General features: G+C 38.8%; 1 protein-coding gene across 2 annotated transcripts in view; it reads right to left on the minus strand.

The window, feature by feature from the left end:
* Positions 1-17,630, minus strand: part of NRG3 (neuregulin 3) — a 332,572-nt gene that overhangs the window by 80,310 nt on the left and 234,632 nt on the right. For both annotated transcript variants that reach the window (XM_050976465.1, XM_018911016.3), the window contains exon 3: positions 16,226-16,299. In XM_050976465.1, coding sequence (XP_050832422.1) covers positions 16,226-16,299 — 74 coding nt within the window. The remainder of the gene's footprint in view (positions 1-16,225; positions 16,300-17,630) is intronic.

Here is a 17,630-nt window from a genome sequence, read left to right on the forward strand (position 1 = left end):
TGTAATTTAAGGACAGATTCATGGAAAATTCTGTATAGTTTTGGGGGTCAAATGCTCTTCCACAACCCTGAGTAGATCTGTAAATCTTCCAGGAACAAGCAGTCCCTCTTGTGCCAACCAGAAGCTGGACAGGGAATCAAACACAAGCAGCTGCTATGTCACCAAGTAGTTTTTGTCTCACCTCCTGTCCATTACCAGCTTTCCAGTCCTGTGTTTGCTCTCAGATCTCCTATCCACCACCAAGACAACCAAACCAAGGCAAACACTAAAAGTATCACTTGGGATTCAAAAGAGAAAATTTTAGGGCTGGGAGGTCTTTCTATGTATGAAAATGTATAGCAGCTATTAATTTCTTTTTGGGCATTTCAGAGGTATTAAGAAGTTAATTTTCACACAGTCCAAGCATAATTAAAAAAATTACTTACGACACATAGGAGCCTAAATATTATTAAATATCAACAGATATGCCAAAACTCCTCTGATAATTTTGCCCTTTCTCTTTACTTTTTACTTTTGTGTGAGAGATTTTGCATTCTTACAGAGCAGACACATTATTTTACATTCAAATACTGGTGCAGCTGCTGCTACCTAAGGCTTGAGAGATTTATGGATAATAAGACAAGTGCAAAATAAAAGAGTACATTTGGATGCATATCAAGCAGCAGCTGCATCAGTCAATCAAACTGCTGGACAACAGATTCAAGTCTACAGATAAATGTAAAACAAAATAAAATTCCTCAGCCAGACCAACTTCTTCAGAAAAATCCATTATGTATTTCCCAGTACTGACATGGATAATGTAGTACTTTTCTCCTTGACCAAATCAGGCCACACAATTTGTTTTCTAAGCCAACATGTGTTAAAGCAGAATAGAATAGCCATTCTTCTGAATTGCTATCAATAAAAAAAGTAGCTCCTGTGTCAGTCAGCTCGTGTAACAATAAAAAAACAGATATGTATCAATGGCAGAATCTCAGCACATCCCACTCTGCACACAAAACATCCTCAGTTCTTTTACACAGTCACTGCTGCAGGATGCACACACTGCTGCTTCCCAGTCACTTCACTTATTCTGACATCTCGTTTTTACAGTGTAAATACCAGGAAAACCCCTCTGTGCATGCCTTTTTTGTCATGAACAAGAGACCAAAATAAATGACCAAAGCAGTCCCACTCAAACCTGACAACTTCACCAGGTGCGTTTTAGTCTTTAATCAAAACCACTGAAATAAAAGTAATGGTATAGAGGAGAGCTCTGAATTGAATTCTTGACCGAAAATCTGCACCAAAAGCCTGAACACAGCTCTCATTAACAACTCTGCAGTAAATGGCATTTTGAATTTACCATGCACCAGGGAGGAGCAGATATAAATCAGGGCACTCAGTGGTCATCACCTAGGGATTAACATTCCAGTGCATTGATCAAACAGCTGTGTCTATTCTAACTTTTCTTTCGCTTCCAGCTTTTTATGGCCAGCAATTTAAGGTACTCAGCAACCTGAGAGCATCCCAAAGTCCCTGCTCAGCAATGTGCCTGACCCCGGAGCCAGATCCTGACCCTGAGCCCAAGGCAGCAACAGCAGACAGGGCCCTGCACACCTCAACACCAAGTTTGCTCACATCCATCACACTGAGAATGACTTTCCTCCTGCTCCTCCTGGCCTTCCACCCCTGCTGCTTCACTGTCTTACACAATTAAATCCCCACAAAACTCATCTTAAAACATAGTGTTTGTCTTGTATTCCTTGACTTGGTTTTGAGGTTTTTTGAGCCAACCTTGTACTGCTGAAATATTTATCTACTCCTACCACATATAATCTGCTGGTAAGGGATTCTGTATAAAGAATAAAATGTGGTTAGGCAGCAATATTAATTTGTTCTCTGATCACATATTTTTCCAAACTCCAAACTGAAGAATCTCTTAGCTAATGCCTAGTACACAGCTCCATTTACTACTTTTTAAACTTTACTATCACTCTTGGCAATAATATTTCCTTTGTTGCTGCTCTTTCTTCTGCTCAGACAGGCCATCTGCCATCCTGCTCTCCAAACTATTTGTCAGCTCCAATCTCTGTAGGCACTGAAGGATATTATAGGCATGAATCAGGTTCATATTGTTCTTTCTGTATTTTGGGCTGAGGACAGTACTATGCTGCAATGAGACACTGACTGTAGAGAAAAAGCAAAAGCCCACGGTAGCTAGAACAGAAGGTACATGTCATAAATTTTCAATGTGCACTTCCTATCCCTTAAAACAAATTTATTCAAATTCTCCCCTGGCAATCCTGGTTTTTAGGACATGTAGATGTTGGCAAAGGATTCCAAGTTATACACATTAGGTTTTCTCCCTAAAACTGACCAGTTTTCATTAAGCAAAGTAGACACACTTTTTCAGTGAAAAATGTGTAGCTGTTACTCAGATTAATCAAGCTGGAGAATCTCTGGAGTGATTTTAGTGGAGTAATTCCAAGGATTGAAGCTCTGACAGGCAACCTGTGAAGGGTTGCTGAAAGTAAAGCACATTGTAAAGATGAGCTGTGACTACTAAAAATTTTGGTTTATGTCAGCACATAAGAAAGAACATTTTTGTATAAAAGATCAAAATGGGAAGAACTCAGCCTGGTTGTTCCAAAACACTTGATTTAGGGTCACGACTGGAAGGCAGGGAAGATCAAGCCTCTTTTAATACCTTTTTATTTTTGACCCCTCTATACATGAATAATTTTTATTTTAAGGTTTGAGTCAGTCTCATTCTCGTCTTAGTAAATATCATTCTGACTTTAAGCTTCAGGAATTTTCATTTTCAGAACAAACTCAACTAGGAAGCTAAGACATACAGGAGACTTCAAAGTCTTGTTCTGGGCAAGCAAAGGCTCATTTAGAATTCATTTTAGCAAGTCTCTTCACTTGAGCAAAAACTGATTGCAGAGTACATAGAAAAAAAACTTTAAAACAACAACAACAGCAATGAAAAAACTCCCACAAAAGCACTTTTTAAAAAATCTTATCCACCTTGTCCATCCTGAAGATGCTGTGCAGCAGGGAAGTGTAGAAAGGTCTGGATTTTGTGTAACATAAGAATAAGAGATTAACTATTAAAATTCTGCTGAATTTTAGAAAGATTTTAAAAATACTGAGCACTAGTGACCCAAGAGGCAGATTGCTAATGTTGCATTATTTCATTCACTTGAGATACACCTAAAGTGTCCCAAATGAAAAACCTAAGCAGTTCAACTTAGCCCAAGATTAAACATATAGGTATATATCTAGCCTAAATTTTTTATATATATAAAAGTTTTCTTGCCATCTTCCTTTTCTTCTTTAGTTTCCTCTTATGGTTAAAAAATAAAAAAGAAACAGGAAAAAAATCTCACTTTCATACGTGCTGAATTCCAGCAGTCAGCTTCATGATGCTTCCAAGTCACTGAGTTCATCTGAGCATTTCAGGATTTGTGATGCTTTGCCAACACAGCAGGGTTGTTGTCCCTGCTCTCAGTGCAGATCTGCCCTAGCAGATACTGAATCATTTCCCTTACTAAGGAGCAGACACAGACATTGAGCAGCTCTGACTTTGAGTCTTACTCAGGTTGTCTTAGTGGAGCCTCCTAAATAGTGAGAAGACTTAATCTTCTCTACAATATCACCTTATAACATCTAAATTTGGCTTTTAATTTGCCACAATCTAATTAGCCTCTGATGGGGCAGGAAAATACATCTCACCCATTTATTGCATAGGAAAGTTAAGTTTATCTTTATTCATATATATGCAGGGTGGTATGAAAAATCAGGCAGAGCCTTTCCTGCTTTCACAACAACTTCTGGTAAGAGCTTTCTAACACAGTATTGAGGAAAGCAGAAGTCCTGGAGGGAGAAATAGGTTACTCTGAAGGTACCTCCAAAGGCACAGAAAGCTCATAAAGCAAGAACCAACTGAAATGGGTCATGATCTCCCCAGGCAGATGCACCTCTATATTTATCACCACCAGTCTAGCTGTTGACACCTTAAGGAAGTGTCCTTATCACCACCCCAACTGGGCCCAAGTTGTCATCTTCTGCTACAAACTCACATAGTAACATTGCCCCTCACACAGGCACACAATCCTTTCATTTGGAAAAGACCTTCAAGATATCATTCAACCACTAAGCCAATACTGTCAAGGCCACTGCTACACCGTGCCCCCAAGTGCCACCTCCAGATGTCTTTTTAGTACCTCCAGGGATGGTGACTCCACCATCCTGGACAGCCCAACCACCCTTCTGGTGAAGAACCAACCTAAACCTCCCCTTCACAACAGAGGCCATTTCTACTTGCGCTGTCCCTTGTTATTTGGAAGGAGAGACCCACCTCACCTGTCCACAGCCTCCATTCAGGGAGGTCTAGAGAGTGATAAGGTCTCTCCTGAGCTCCCTTTCCCCCAGGCTTTAGTCACCATGTTTCCAACAGCAATAAAATGAATAATAAATTACTGAGAATGGCATTGGTGAGCAGCATTGGAGTTCTCTGGACACCTACACATATGGCTTAACCCAGTTTCTTCTGAAATAAGTAATCTCTTCTCCAGAAGTGTACCAATTGTATTTTAAGGCTTTAAAAGCATTTAAAATCTTCAAATATTTATGGAACATTAAACAAATCCTGAATACAAGGATTGCTTAAAACATGGAGACTGATAAAGACAGTAAATTAATATGGCATTAATAGGAGACCAAATTGTCAAAGACATTTAGATCAGACTGGAACACAAAGTCTGCACAGAAACAAAAATACCTTTTCCTTTTATATATATTAACATATATCCATATTTATATTTACAACCGCTCATCTCCACAGACCAACAAGCTCCTTCAAAAGGACACTCTCCCCCCATCAGTGCACTGCATTGTCTGCCAGATGGAGCCATTCAGGGACAGCTCCTCCATCAGCAGGAGCCAGGCTCCCACATTAGAGCTGCTCAGCTTCTAGAAAAAATCTTTTCAGAAGGATTCATTAAATCCAGATCATCTCATTACCAAGAAAAACGGCAAATTTATGATGCAAAGCACAAATTAAAGCAAATAATTCAGCTGGATGCCTCCAATCTGCTCAATATCTTTTACTTGAGTATTTATCTTGAGAAACAATACCCACCAGTATTTTTTTCAGGACTGAGATCTATGTCAGTATCTTACAATTTGTGAACTCTAGCACCTCCTATAATATAGATGAGCATTAAAGCAAAAGTCTGTGTTGTGCTTTGTCTAGGGAAGGGCCATACTGTAAATACACACATTTCACTACAGTAGAATTTTCAAGTTTACAGATTCATCACTGAAGCTGCCTGGGAAATACCAGAAAAAGCCTTAAAAAAAAAAGGAAAAAAAATCTATAACCACAAACCCAAAAAAAGGACACTGACTGACCCACTCCCTTTTTCTGTGCTGTGATCTGGGCATTCACCTGCAAGACAGCAAAATCAGGTCAAGGACTTGAACGTGTCTTTCACCTGCCATGGACAAGTATTCTGTTCTCTGATAATTCTGAGCTTTTTTTCCTGTACCAGATAAGGTTCCTTTGGAACCTGAAAAAGCTTTCACAATAAAAGCACTGTCGAGACACATAAAACCAGTCTGTATTGAAAATGCAACCTTTTTTTCAAGAAAAAAATCAGTTTTACTAAAAGCAAACAAAACAAGAATCCAAGTTAAATTTAGAAGCTGCTTTTCACAAGCAGCCCACACAGTGGATATTTTCTCCTTGTAAGCATTAGGTATTAACCTCTCCCTGTATCTTCAGAGATAATTGGAGCCAACTCCTTTGGAAGCAAAATGAAACGTGGGCATCTGTGCATTGTAAACATTTAAAGAACATTTTGGATACTAAATTAAACTGCAAATTATATTTTTTTATTCCATTATGGAACAAAAGTAAACATTTTAGATCAAGGCGAAAGGGAAGCCTAAATGAGACAGACCAGTCAGCCTGTGAAAAGCTATTTGTGATTAACACATTCATCTGGAAGACTGGAAACAGAGGAGTCAGGTCTTGGTGTCAGAGAGGGAGTAAAAGCCACGAGCAGCGACAGTGGGGGAAGGAATCACAGAAAAGCACATGGCAAATACTGAATGGAAGCAAAGAGAGAGAAAACTCACTAATAGAAATATAGTTCAGATGCTGAAGGAAAAAGCCCCTCACAAATGGGCAGGGACATAAAGCACATAATGTTGGGATAGAAGGTAAAGCATGAAACACCCAGACAATCTGGTACCTTAGCAGCATGTGTAGTACACTCAAATCTTCTCCTCTTGCTAAGTCAGCCAAGGTGTTAAAGTGGTTGGGGAAGACAAGGTCAAAGAGCAGAATTACTTGCAGAAAGGCAATGGGCAATGGCACTCAGGGCTTTGGCTGCTCCTTGCTCTGTGTTTCAGTACTGTTTCTTTGTATGACCATCCAGAGCTGGATTGTCAAACCTGTTACTCAGTTTGTGTGCAAGAGGAAAGAGCTTTCTGTCTCCCAGGCCCCTTATTAACTTGTGACTGTTGATGGCAGCAAACAATTGTACTTTTTCCTCTAGAGTAAACAGGCACCTGCAGTGAGAGCAAAGAGCCAGCAGCCCTGAGCACAGGGTGCTTGCTGAAAAGGCTTGAAGCGAATCTGGTCCTCCAGGCATAGTCTCATCAAGAACTGCAACTTTGAGTCTGCTCTTTCGTTTGCTTCTGGGACAAGATTGATCTGGTTTAAGCAATTTATCTTTAAGAAATTCCTACCATGAGCAAATTTATCACTGAAGAATATGAATACATGTGCTCATGGCTGGCAACTTTGACTCCCTAATGGTCGATACAAAACCTACTAGAAAACAAGTCATACATGGCATAAAAGTCATGTGAGGACAATGCCATCTTGAAGGATTCATTAACAAACATTTACCAGTCCCAGTGAGATCAAGATTCTATCATTTGATCTTTCTGATCCAGGAAATAATAATTACATAAATTGCTGGGTTTGCACAGTAAAGTTTTAACCAGAAGTGGCTATTCCCTGTTGCTAAATACAAGTGGTTTATGTTAGGCCTAAGAAATGAGCTTAGAAATGCCTTCAGGAGTCTCAGTACTGCTTTTATTCTTAGCAAAAGATTATAACTTTGATGTGATAATCAAACTCACAGTAATGCTGACCCATAATGTTTTAAGTAAGATTGCCATTTTCATAGGCAGGTATGTACATACACACACTGCCCTCACAGAATCTGGTCTTCACAGCAACACAGAGCACTCACTACTTTGACTTTGAGTGATGCTTATTCCTGGTTTTCCTTCAAGAGCAGAGATAGTTCAAATTGGCTGAATCAACACTGATAGAAGCTCTAAGCAAAGCGAGAATTCTAACAACAATAATTGCCTTAACGAACATCCTTCTAGTGGAGTAAGGACTTAATGCAAAGAGTGAAGATCAGCTAAGAGCACAGAGGCTCTTCTGAGGTATTTATTTTGAAAAGATGATCAGAACACTCAGCAGAAATCCTCTTGGAAGAAATTTTAGCTCTCACATATGAACCTCTTAATGTTTTTACTCTCAAGGCAGTGAGTGTGCATTGACTGATCCTCAGCTTTGTGCAGTGCAGAATTCGTCTTCCTGCTGTTCACTACTTACAGTCATAAAACTGTACTCTGGACAGATCACAGTATGGGGTACCCCACAGCACCTGCCCCCACACTTCTGCATTTTTTACTACAATCTTTTAATGCAGAGCCACTCATAGGAGATGGCAAAACATTCAATTCAGACTTCGATTTAGTACAGACAAATTCAAAGACATAGGATTAACTGCCAATAAGAGAAATCCATCTCTTTTCTCCATGTGTTCTTACTAGCTCCTGTAACAACCAACGACATCTTAAAGAAACCTACAGCATGCCATCTCAACCAACCATGAAGAATTCAACATCAGAAGTGTGATGTAAAGTGAAATAGTATTGCTAAAGTAGAATCCTCTTGGACAACTGAGTAGCTAATTTGCAAAGACAAGAACCCAAAAAAATGAATGCTCTTCAGTTAAGTTACCGTCGTGTTTTGTGCAATATGTCATTTCATGATGGCCCATCTTTCCTTACACTTTTGTCCCTGAGCATGAACCATGGTCACTACACGGCTGAATTTTCCTCTTAGAAGGTCTGAAAATGTGATCTGTCAAGTCAGGGATTGACTGCACCCTATCAATCCAGGCAAAATCGGGGAAGTCCTTCCAAAAGACCATGGGAGACTGTCACCAATAGTAACATCTTGTCAGTAAACAGCACACAAGTCAGAAAAGTTAGTTACTGAGGGTAACAGGCAGAATAAGGGGCTTCCAGGGTGTCACGGAACATAGACTTCAACGATGTTTGTCCTTGCACAGCCACAAAATGGCCAACAGCAGATTTAGGAAATCACAATGTGTTTGTAAGAGGGATAGGAGGAGTTGCTGTTTCAGAGGCTCATCACCTCAGAAGGTGCCTGTTTCGGGGGAGCTGCACCGCCTCTCACAGCGGCTCTGGGATGCTCCCGGCTGGCGGCACAGCGGGAGCAGCGGTTCCCAGCCATGCTCCTTATGTAACACTGCAACCCCCGTGCACAGCCATCTGCTGGGGCTCCTGGCTAACGAGCCCTAGCTGAGCAACTCGACCACCAGGTGGTCAACTTCCCTAAAACACAAGTGCAAAAATCACTACACAAAGACCTAGAAATTCTTTAACTAGACACAAGTCCCACATTTCACAGATGAATGGTAGTTTGGAAAGGCGGCCTTCAAACTCTCCTGCTTGAGGTGGCTTTCATTTCCTTTTCGGTTTATAGCAACCACGGCTTACAGAAAGACATGCTGATGAAAACTTCTTGTTGGCCGGGATTTGTATTGCTAGAGATCCCATTTTCTTTCTTCCTTGGGATTTGTACTGACTCCATATAAAATGACTTGTTCAATTTCATTATTATCCTTCCACATACATGCAATTTTTAAAAAAGAAGGAAACAAGTGGTTTTGAGGTTTGTTTAGAGTTTTTTTTTCGCTGCTGTCAAAGATACTGCACTTGCCTGATTCTAGCTGCTTTGTAAGAAAGTCTACAAAGTGCAGCCTGCACAAACTGAATTCCAGAAGACCATCTATGGTGTAAAAGCCATGGCAAAACCAGACATACTTGAATACTTCAAATTAAAAGTTTGAAAATAAAACAATGCTGAGTAACCAGATGCCAATACATTCTTGTCTTCCAGGAGAAGAGATGAACAGAGAAGAATAAGGAACTAATGCTTCTTTAAAAGTAATATAAGAACTTTGGTCTAATTCAGATTGAATTTTTCTATTTTTCCAAATAAACCTGTATGACTTTTAATTTTAACGTTATTTCAGCTAATTCCTAAATAAAGATCCATATGAATTTAGTAAAGGCTGACATGCAATTTAAAACTGAAATATTAAATGGAAATAAACTGTAACCCCCTTACTAATATTTCCAGAAAGGAAGCGAAAGGTATGGGACATAGTTGTGCAAACCCATTGCTGGTTTGTTTTTTTCCTAAAAGGACTGGTAATTGAAAAAAGCATGGAAAAGCCACCTCTGTTATTGCACACAAAAGCAATTAAAGCAATTCAGTTTAAATTTGGCAACAGCACTCACATGAGCGCACTTTTTTTTTCTGTTTTGACTTGAGAAGATGAATGAATTCACAATGCACTCCCCTATCATTAAAAAATGAGGATTCCCAATATCCTTTTGATTTTGTAAATCTATTTTGCAGTACTGACAAAGAAAACAAGAAATTTAAAAAAAAATACTCAAAAACATCTACAATGCACATTCTGGACAAGTCACTGTTAGCTTATCCATAGAATCAAATATTATTAGGTGTTCCCTACAAATTTAAATTTTGCTTTTAGGATGGGAAGAAATAACATGATCAAAACTGGCACTGATTTTCTTTGCCCATGGCATTGTGGCAAATCTGTGACTTCCATTAATCTCTTTTTGACTTTCATGTTTCAGGACATTCTGATAATGAACTCATTCACCTTTCCAGCTACCACCAGTGAACACTTTTACTGAAGCTTTGTTAATATCGCGCTTCTGGTTTGGAACATTCCATTCCAGCTCTGCAGAATAAAGCCTAAGTTCTTATTTTAAGGAAAAGAAAACAAAACCAGCAACAAAACAAATCAAGACGTTTCACATTACTCACAGAAAGTCAAATTTTTCAGCTTCCATACAACTCAGATTTGAAAACACATCATCTTTTATTGATCATATCCCAAGGTCTTTGCATGCCTGATTATCAAAGAGGAGGGAAAACATGTCCCTCATTGCCTCAGGGATATCTTTTCTTATTTTACCTTGCTGATGTTTCATATTCCTCAGCCTGTCTCTCATTTGAGGCATTTATTCTCACTTTCAGTCCAACTTATTGAAACTTCTGGAGAGATTGGGTTGCTTTTCTTCTTTATTACTATTTCAATTAAGGCAATTCCTTCCTTTCAATCCATTAATGCATCAGGACTCCTCTGGTTTAATTTGTGATGCATTTGAACTGGAGGAACTCTGGTTACACACCTTTATGAAGAGACTGGAGTGGAGAGAAATGTCAGATCCATTTGATGGAGGCTAACAGATCTTCTACTGACTTGTCATTTTTGGGGATTTCCCTTGACTGTAGTCACCACATCTTTTGATCTTAAAAACTAATTTTACAAGCCAATAACATACCACCATTGGTTATTTAATTTTTGTAAAAGCTTAAAATCCTAGAGCAACATTAATATTTTTTGTGAACGCACAGGTGGTGTGTCATTCTGCCATTAGTTTGATAAAATGACAGCTACTATAAAAGAAGCTTGGTCTACAGCCTCTGCCTTCATATGCTTTTTCTGAATAAAAAGTCTTGAACAGATGAAATAATTAATGCAGAGGGACTTAAAACCTTTTCTTTTTAAGACTAAGCTAAACCACAAAATTTAGGCTTAGATCTAGATTTCAAAAGTTCTTTCTGGGATTAAGTAAATCCGATGTTAAATTGGTTTAAGAAGGACTTGTCCTCAGATATCCACCTCTGGGTAGTCTCCCACTCCTAACTGCCCCTATTTCTATGCAACCTTTGAAGTCCTTCCAACAGCAAAATCTTATTTTGTCCTAAACCCTCTAGAACTCAAAATAGGAGGAAAAAAGCAAATTCAGAAGGAACTCTGACAAATTCAGAAAGGTTAAGTAGATTTAACAAAAAATTATTCAGGCCCTAGAAAATCAGTCATTCTGTGAGGAGCACTGTATGTATTCAAATTATTTTAAAATATATTTTTGAGATATTTCTCAATGTTGATGCTCCTTATCCTCTATTTGATAAGAGTCCCTTTGCAAAAAACCTTTGTGGGTTCCAGTGCAGTGGCACAGACTTCAAAGCCACATCTGCTTAAAGCAGGAGGCTGAACTTCCTGAGTTCTCCAGACTTCTCTTTCAACATAAATTATCCCCTGATCTTACACATACAACACTAGATAGAGGGAATAAAAAATAAAATAAATGCTAAGATTTTTGCTGATTTTCTTGGGGAGCCTTTTTTTTTTTTTTTTTTGAGGACATTATTGGGGGTTTTGGGGTTTTTAATACTTTTTTGGAATGACATTTTTTCATTTGTAACCTAGCTATAACTGTTTTTCTTATCTACAGTCCTAGTCTTCCAGAAGAGGGAGTTTGATCCTTTGCTATAGTAATCTAAGAACGAGCAACTGCAGGTTCCAGATATGACACTTGCAGGTTTCTCTTTGATGAGATTCAAAGAGAAACATGTGTGCCATGTTGTCACAGGTTAAAGTGCTATAAGACCACAGGCTATAGCTCACTCAGTAGGAAGAAGACTTTTGACATTTGAAAAAGCCAGTTTAACAAAGCTCAAACATAACAACGCGAAAACCAAGAGAAAAAAAAATCAAAGTTGAAATGAAGCGTTTTAACAAGGCAAAAAAAAAATTGACACATTTTGCTGTAAGTTTTGTCTGGAAGCTGAAAAGTCTTGAAATCCTTAGAGCAGGGATGCTAAACAAACCCTGTTTCTGGTGGCTGGTTCACAGATTATGAGTGAAGTATGATCAGATTACAGAAGAAATTATGTGATGGGGTTGACTGCAACAGCAGGAGCATGGCCTGGTGACCTGTAAGCTTTCCAGCCCATTTTCATTCTTCTAGGAAATAAAGCATTTATTCTGCAGAAGGATTGGATAACATTCCCAATATTTGATAGGGGATCCCTCTACTCAAGCTTCTGAGTCAAACAGGACAAATGGGAATGTTACTATGATGAAGAATAAATTAATACTGACCACTTCAAAACTGAAATACACAGTTTGCATAGAAAAGTAGCTTTCAATGCTAAGAACAAAATACTTGTAGGTGAAAAGGAGCAACTTGGTAAAATGAAGTTAGGTGATAAACTCATTTTCAGTGTCTCATTCCCCACTTTGGAAAATGCCCACAGAACAGTCAAAGCTCTAAAGGTTTTACTTTGCCTCAGTAAAAAAGCAGATTAAAAGAAATATCTGCAGCCTACACACAGCTCACCTTTCAGGACTCACTGGGCTAGGCAGGTCTACTCCAGAGCTCTATAAAGGATAGTACAGGAGTACATTTCTACAATTTATAAATAAATAAGTTCCCAACCCTACAGATACACATAGGACTGCAGAAATATGTCTTGTGCATAAAGTTGTTTGAAGGTTGTACTTAAAATGCTGAAAATAGAAGTGTTCTACCATTGCTGTTAGCTGTACTTACAGAGGAGGTAGTCCAGACAAAGAAAGCTGAAGTACCATTCTAAATATACTTTCCTTCCAGCATGTGACTGCTGTTTCTGTTCTTTCTGTCCCATTATTATTTCCTCCATTTAATGGAGAAGATGACAGAGAGAGAGAGTTCAGGGACTTCTCCTGCACACTGTTAGCATGGCTGACAGATTTCCTCCTCTGACAGAGACTGTGAGCCTGGGTGGCTTTGCCATGCAGCATTTTGCCCTATTGGTGACATTTTATTTTGTTAGGTTCCCACATGTCTGAGGCTCCCATGGTTTAGGCAAGTTTCTCTCATATTCCAAGACTACCAAACTTCTCAAACTACTTAAGCTTGGATTGTTTTGGATTCTTTTTTAACACTTTCTCTTATAGCCAGAAAACCTTGTCAAGAGTAGAGAAATTAAGGGAAGGGGAAGCTGTTGCACCTGTGACACTTAAAGGTCCAGTCACAGAGCCTGTGCCTGGAGTGTTTTGATATTGGTCTCTGTGTGTTTTAAATTTTTTTTCTTAGGACTTTAATCCTCTATTTGAGCTGAAGGAAGGTAGCAGGTGGCAGACCTGACTGCAAGAAGCCATGGATGCCAATTCAGGAACTCTGAAACACCATCAGTAGTTTCAAGAAGTGTTTCCTGAAAACAGAATCTTAAATTCCTTCATCAGTTACTTGAATTAAACTACATGTACGTGATCTAGCATGCATTAATCTATATTAAGTAATACATAATTTGTATTAATGTCTGTGATGCAAAGTCAAGACCTGCCTAACATACATCTAGAAGGAGGTAAAAAGCTGGTGTTAAAAGTATTGCAGGGCCATAACACACTATTTTCCACTATGCAAATGATATGCAGATAATAGCATATGCTGAACAAACTTGGTTTGTTTTAGCAGGCTATTTAAAAAACGACCAAAAAAATGAAGATGCTTTGGCCCATGTACATAAGTAACAACTTCCTAACAAAATTGTTGCTATTTATCAAGTGACTGGTGCAGATTCACTTCCCAGTCATGACAAAGGTATATTCTGAAAATACACACAACCTGTGGCATCACAGGCTAGGTAAGACAAGAACATGGCTTCAGTACTTCATGCATGCCAACTTCAAATAAGCTAAATGTTATCACACGTGTCATCAACAGCACATTCACCACCAGGAACGCCCTAAGCAATCCCACGAAACTCAAATTTGCTGGACTTGTTCAAAAAGCTTGACTGACACCAGCCAGTGCTGGCTATGTGCAGCCCAGACAAAAGAGCCCTCATTGCCTTTTCCAGCTTTCAGAAATTTAGTGTTGCATTTAAAAAAATTGCTTCTTCCTGGAGCCACCTCCAAATTCACCCTTCAGCCACTCTCTTTCTAATCCGAACACATTCAACCATAAACCTAAGTTTTGGCAGTGCAAACCCAGAGCCTTTGAAGATGATAATACTGTGCTTGACTACTGTGTCAAATACTTTTTACACTCCTCAGGTTATGCAAATAACAAACACTTCTGCTACTGAGTGCCACTTATCAGCACGGTATTATTTCTTTTTCTCTCACCCGAAGGAAGATAACTGATTTAACTCCTGAACAAAATGTTGTCAGTGTCCAGCTGCAGCAGAAAGTTCAATTATCTTCCATTCAGGCTTGACATCCTTAGAACAAGTGCATGTGCACACATGTACACTGAGATATTTCACAATATAGTACACAGAAATGGACCTGAACTGGACCTGTGTTGTCCTCTTCTGAAAACAGACAAGGCTCAAATGTAGGACAAATTTCAAAGCTGACTAGAAACATACCTAACTCATGTTACCCTTCTTCATTCATACCAAGAGGCTCCTTTTGGGCCACAGGTGTGTCCAGTGGACCCATGACAATGTCCAGCCAAAGCCTCTCCTCCTTACATACTCCAAATAATACAAATTTGAAAGAAAATCTCAACAATGTAAAAACATTAGTTTTTGTTTTCAGAAGGTATAAAAAGGCAGCTTCAGCAGCACTTCGCCTCACTATCATGTGGCTGAGAATTGCTTTGGAAACAATCCAGCCAGAACCCAACTGGAGTAAGCATCTCCTAATAAAGGGAAGCAAGCCTGTGCAACCAACACAAAGAAACAAACAAAAAAACTGTCTGCACCAGATAAACACTATGGGGATTTTGGTCTTGTCAGATGCAGCCTAATCTGGGAGCTTTTGGGGGCTTTGTGTTGAATCTGCACAGATTTAACCTTTAGTCTTGAGAGAGTAAAGCCAGAGTCCCCTGTGAAAATCAGGTCAGAAAGAACTGTAATTCATCAGCTGTCCATTCCCACTCTTTTGGGATACAAACTACCTTTTTCTTTGACATATACACAGCTTCTGTACTGACACCTGGACATAAGACTTGGCTGAGGTAGAATCTGCCTGTTCACTACAAGTTCTGCACTTGAGCATTAAAGGTCACTCTAAGGAGAAAATAAACCAAACACAAAGCAAACCAAAATGGCAGCTACACAACACAGAGAACTACAAAGCAACAGGTGCCTTTGGAAACAAGTTTTCACATGGAAAAGCACAAGAAAATAAATTAAAAAGCACAAAGACTAGAAAAACAAGCATTGTTCTTCAAAAAAACCAACAAAAAAACCCAACTAAAATCTACTTTTAAAGATTTTACCCAAAATACCCAAAACCAAAAGACTTAATATGCTACAGTTTCCAGGTATATGAACAAAACCAAGAGATTGGATATGACCCTTTGTTGTACGTCACTTCATTTAAAAATATAAGATAAACATAATTAAATGGATTCACCTTCCAAAAATTCATCTCGGATAATATTTTTGGCATAGTGTTTTTTAGTCAAGAGAATTTAGAAAGGGAAACAGTGGAATAAGAGAAGATATATGCAGATGTTGTTGTGACATGCACTGGTCAGTGTAATAGAAAGTTACTTTGTCTCCGCAGTACTACCTGAAAGTACATCTTTATAATTTATTATTTATGTAAATAGACAACAAATCACTTGTCAAAGTGAAAAAGAATTAACTTCCATGTAAACTGATATAAACTATTTCCAAGGAGATTATAATCTCTTCAGTGCCACACAACGTGCATTTATTTCCTTTTGAAGGAACCACTTTGCACTCTATACTGGGTTTCCTTTTGGATTATGTAATTTTATTTGTTGTTGAGTCAAAAGTAGAGAAACACGAATGTTTTGGCACTAAGCAGGGACAGCATTATTCCAAACCATAAGGAACCATGTGCCCTGCTGGAGCAGCCCAAGTTCCACAAGAACAGAGACTGGATGATGTGGTTTCACCCTACCAACAAGAGCATCCCTGCTCATGACACACATCTGCAGCGGCCCACAGCAGGGACTGTCTGACTACAGGCAAAGGGTCATCTCACATGGCAAGAGCAGCCTCCAGCATGGATTGGAAATAGAAGAAAAACATTTGACGTACTTGGATCTGACAAGATTGAGTCGGTTTTCGGCAAAAATTGGTCACAGCGGACTCCTTGGTAGCCCTCTTTGCACCTGAAGAAAAGGGGATAAATGACAAACATACGCATGCGGCAGTGAAAGGTTAACCTCAAGGCACCAAACCAACCCTGCCAACACCGCCAGGGACTCGCAGCTCTACCATATCCAAGTTATTGGCACTCTAATGGGAGCATGGCTGTTACTGGAACACAATGGAAGCAGGTAAAATAATTTCTATTTCAAAAAATTTCCCCTCAAACCTTTTGATTATTTTAGAAACTATGAAAACAAACATCGTTCTAGCATAATCATTATTTGGAACATCAATTCAGTGAAACAACCAAAGGAAAAAACCTGTATAAAATACACATATTTGCAAGTAAAATAAACTCGTTAGGTAACATAGCATTTTATAAACCTTCCATGCTGCACACACCATGAGACAGACAACTTATCTTTGGCTGTCTGAAAAAGCAGGGAACAGTTAGCTAGCCATTAATTTTAATACCAGTTTATACTATGCTTACAAGATAAAATGATAGACATCTTCAGGCATTGTTTGCAAGCAGGAAGTTTAAGATGCCTGTGAGATTAGATTTTAAAGCACCTAAACCAGAATACCCTCCTGCCTCAAAAAACAAGAACTGGCTTTGACTGAGATTGTAATACTATTATTTATCTTGAAGCCTTACTTTGAAGAAATTCCATTTGCTGCATTTGAACCGTTCTCAGAAGTCTCATTTCAACTAGAGTGTATCAGAATCAGATCTTTAATTATTTATTCGTCAAGCAGTTTTTCAGAGGAAAGTGATGGACACTTTAATTATAAATGATAGCACCAGGGATTCCTTATCTCCCAAAGCTCTTGCACATCACATAAGCAATATGCTCAAATCAGCATCACCACCTTTCATTAGGGTTGACAACTGCAGCTTGAATGATGTGATAATGTCAGGAGAAGAAGTTATCTGTTCCTTCACAATGTTTGTACTCAGGCTTCCTCTAAATGTTGCCTTTTAATACGCTTTTGGTTTTATAAATAATTGGTTCAATGAGAAGTGCACTTCACCAGCACTGACTCAGGGATTAGTAAGAACATTTTTTGAGAAAATACGTAAATTATGTTCCCATCAGACCCAAAAATGTAGTAAAAATCCACAGTAACAAAAAGATTTATAACCCTCATACAAATAATATTTCAAAATGTCCCTTTTGGCCTTGCTCCCTGATGGATATGAGGTACTGCTTTGGAAATCAGCTTCCTCCCAGTACTCACCTATCTATAAAATAACTGACTTAAAAAACTGTTCAGGCTTTCAGATCCCATGACAATGGTCATAAGCTATGGTCAAGGAAAAAATGTTCTATTAATTAAAACTGCCCAC

This window comes from Serinus canaria, chromosome 6, assembly GCF_022539315.1.
Source record: "Serinus canaria isolate serCan28SL12 chromosome 6, serCan2020, whole genome shotgun sequence".
NCBI classification, from domain to species: Eukaryota; Metazoa; Chordata; class Aves; order Passeriformes; family Fringillidae; genus Serinus; species Serinus canaria.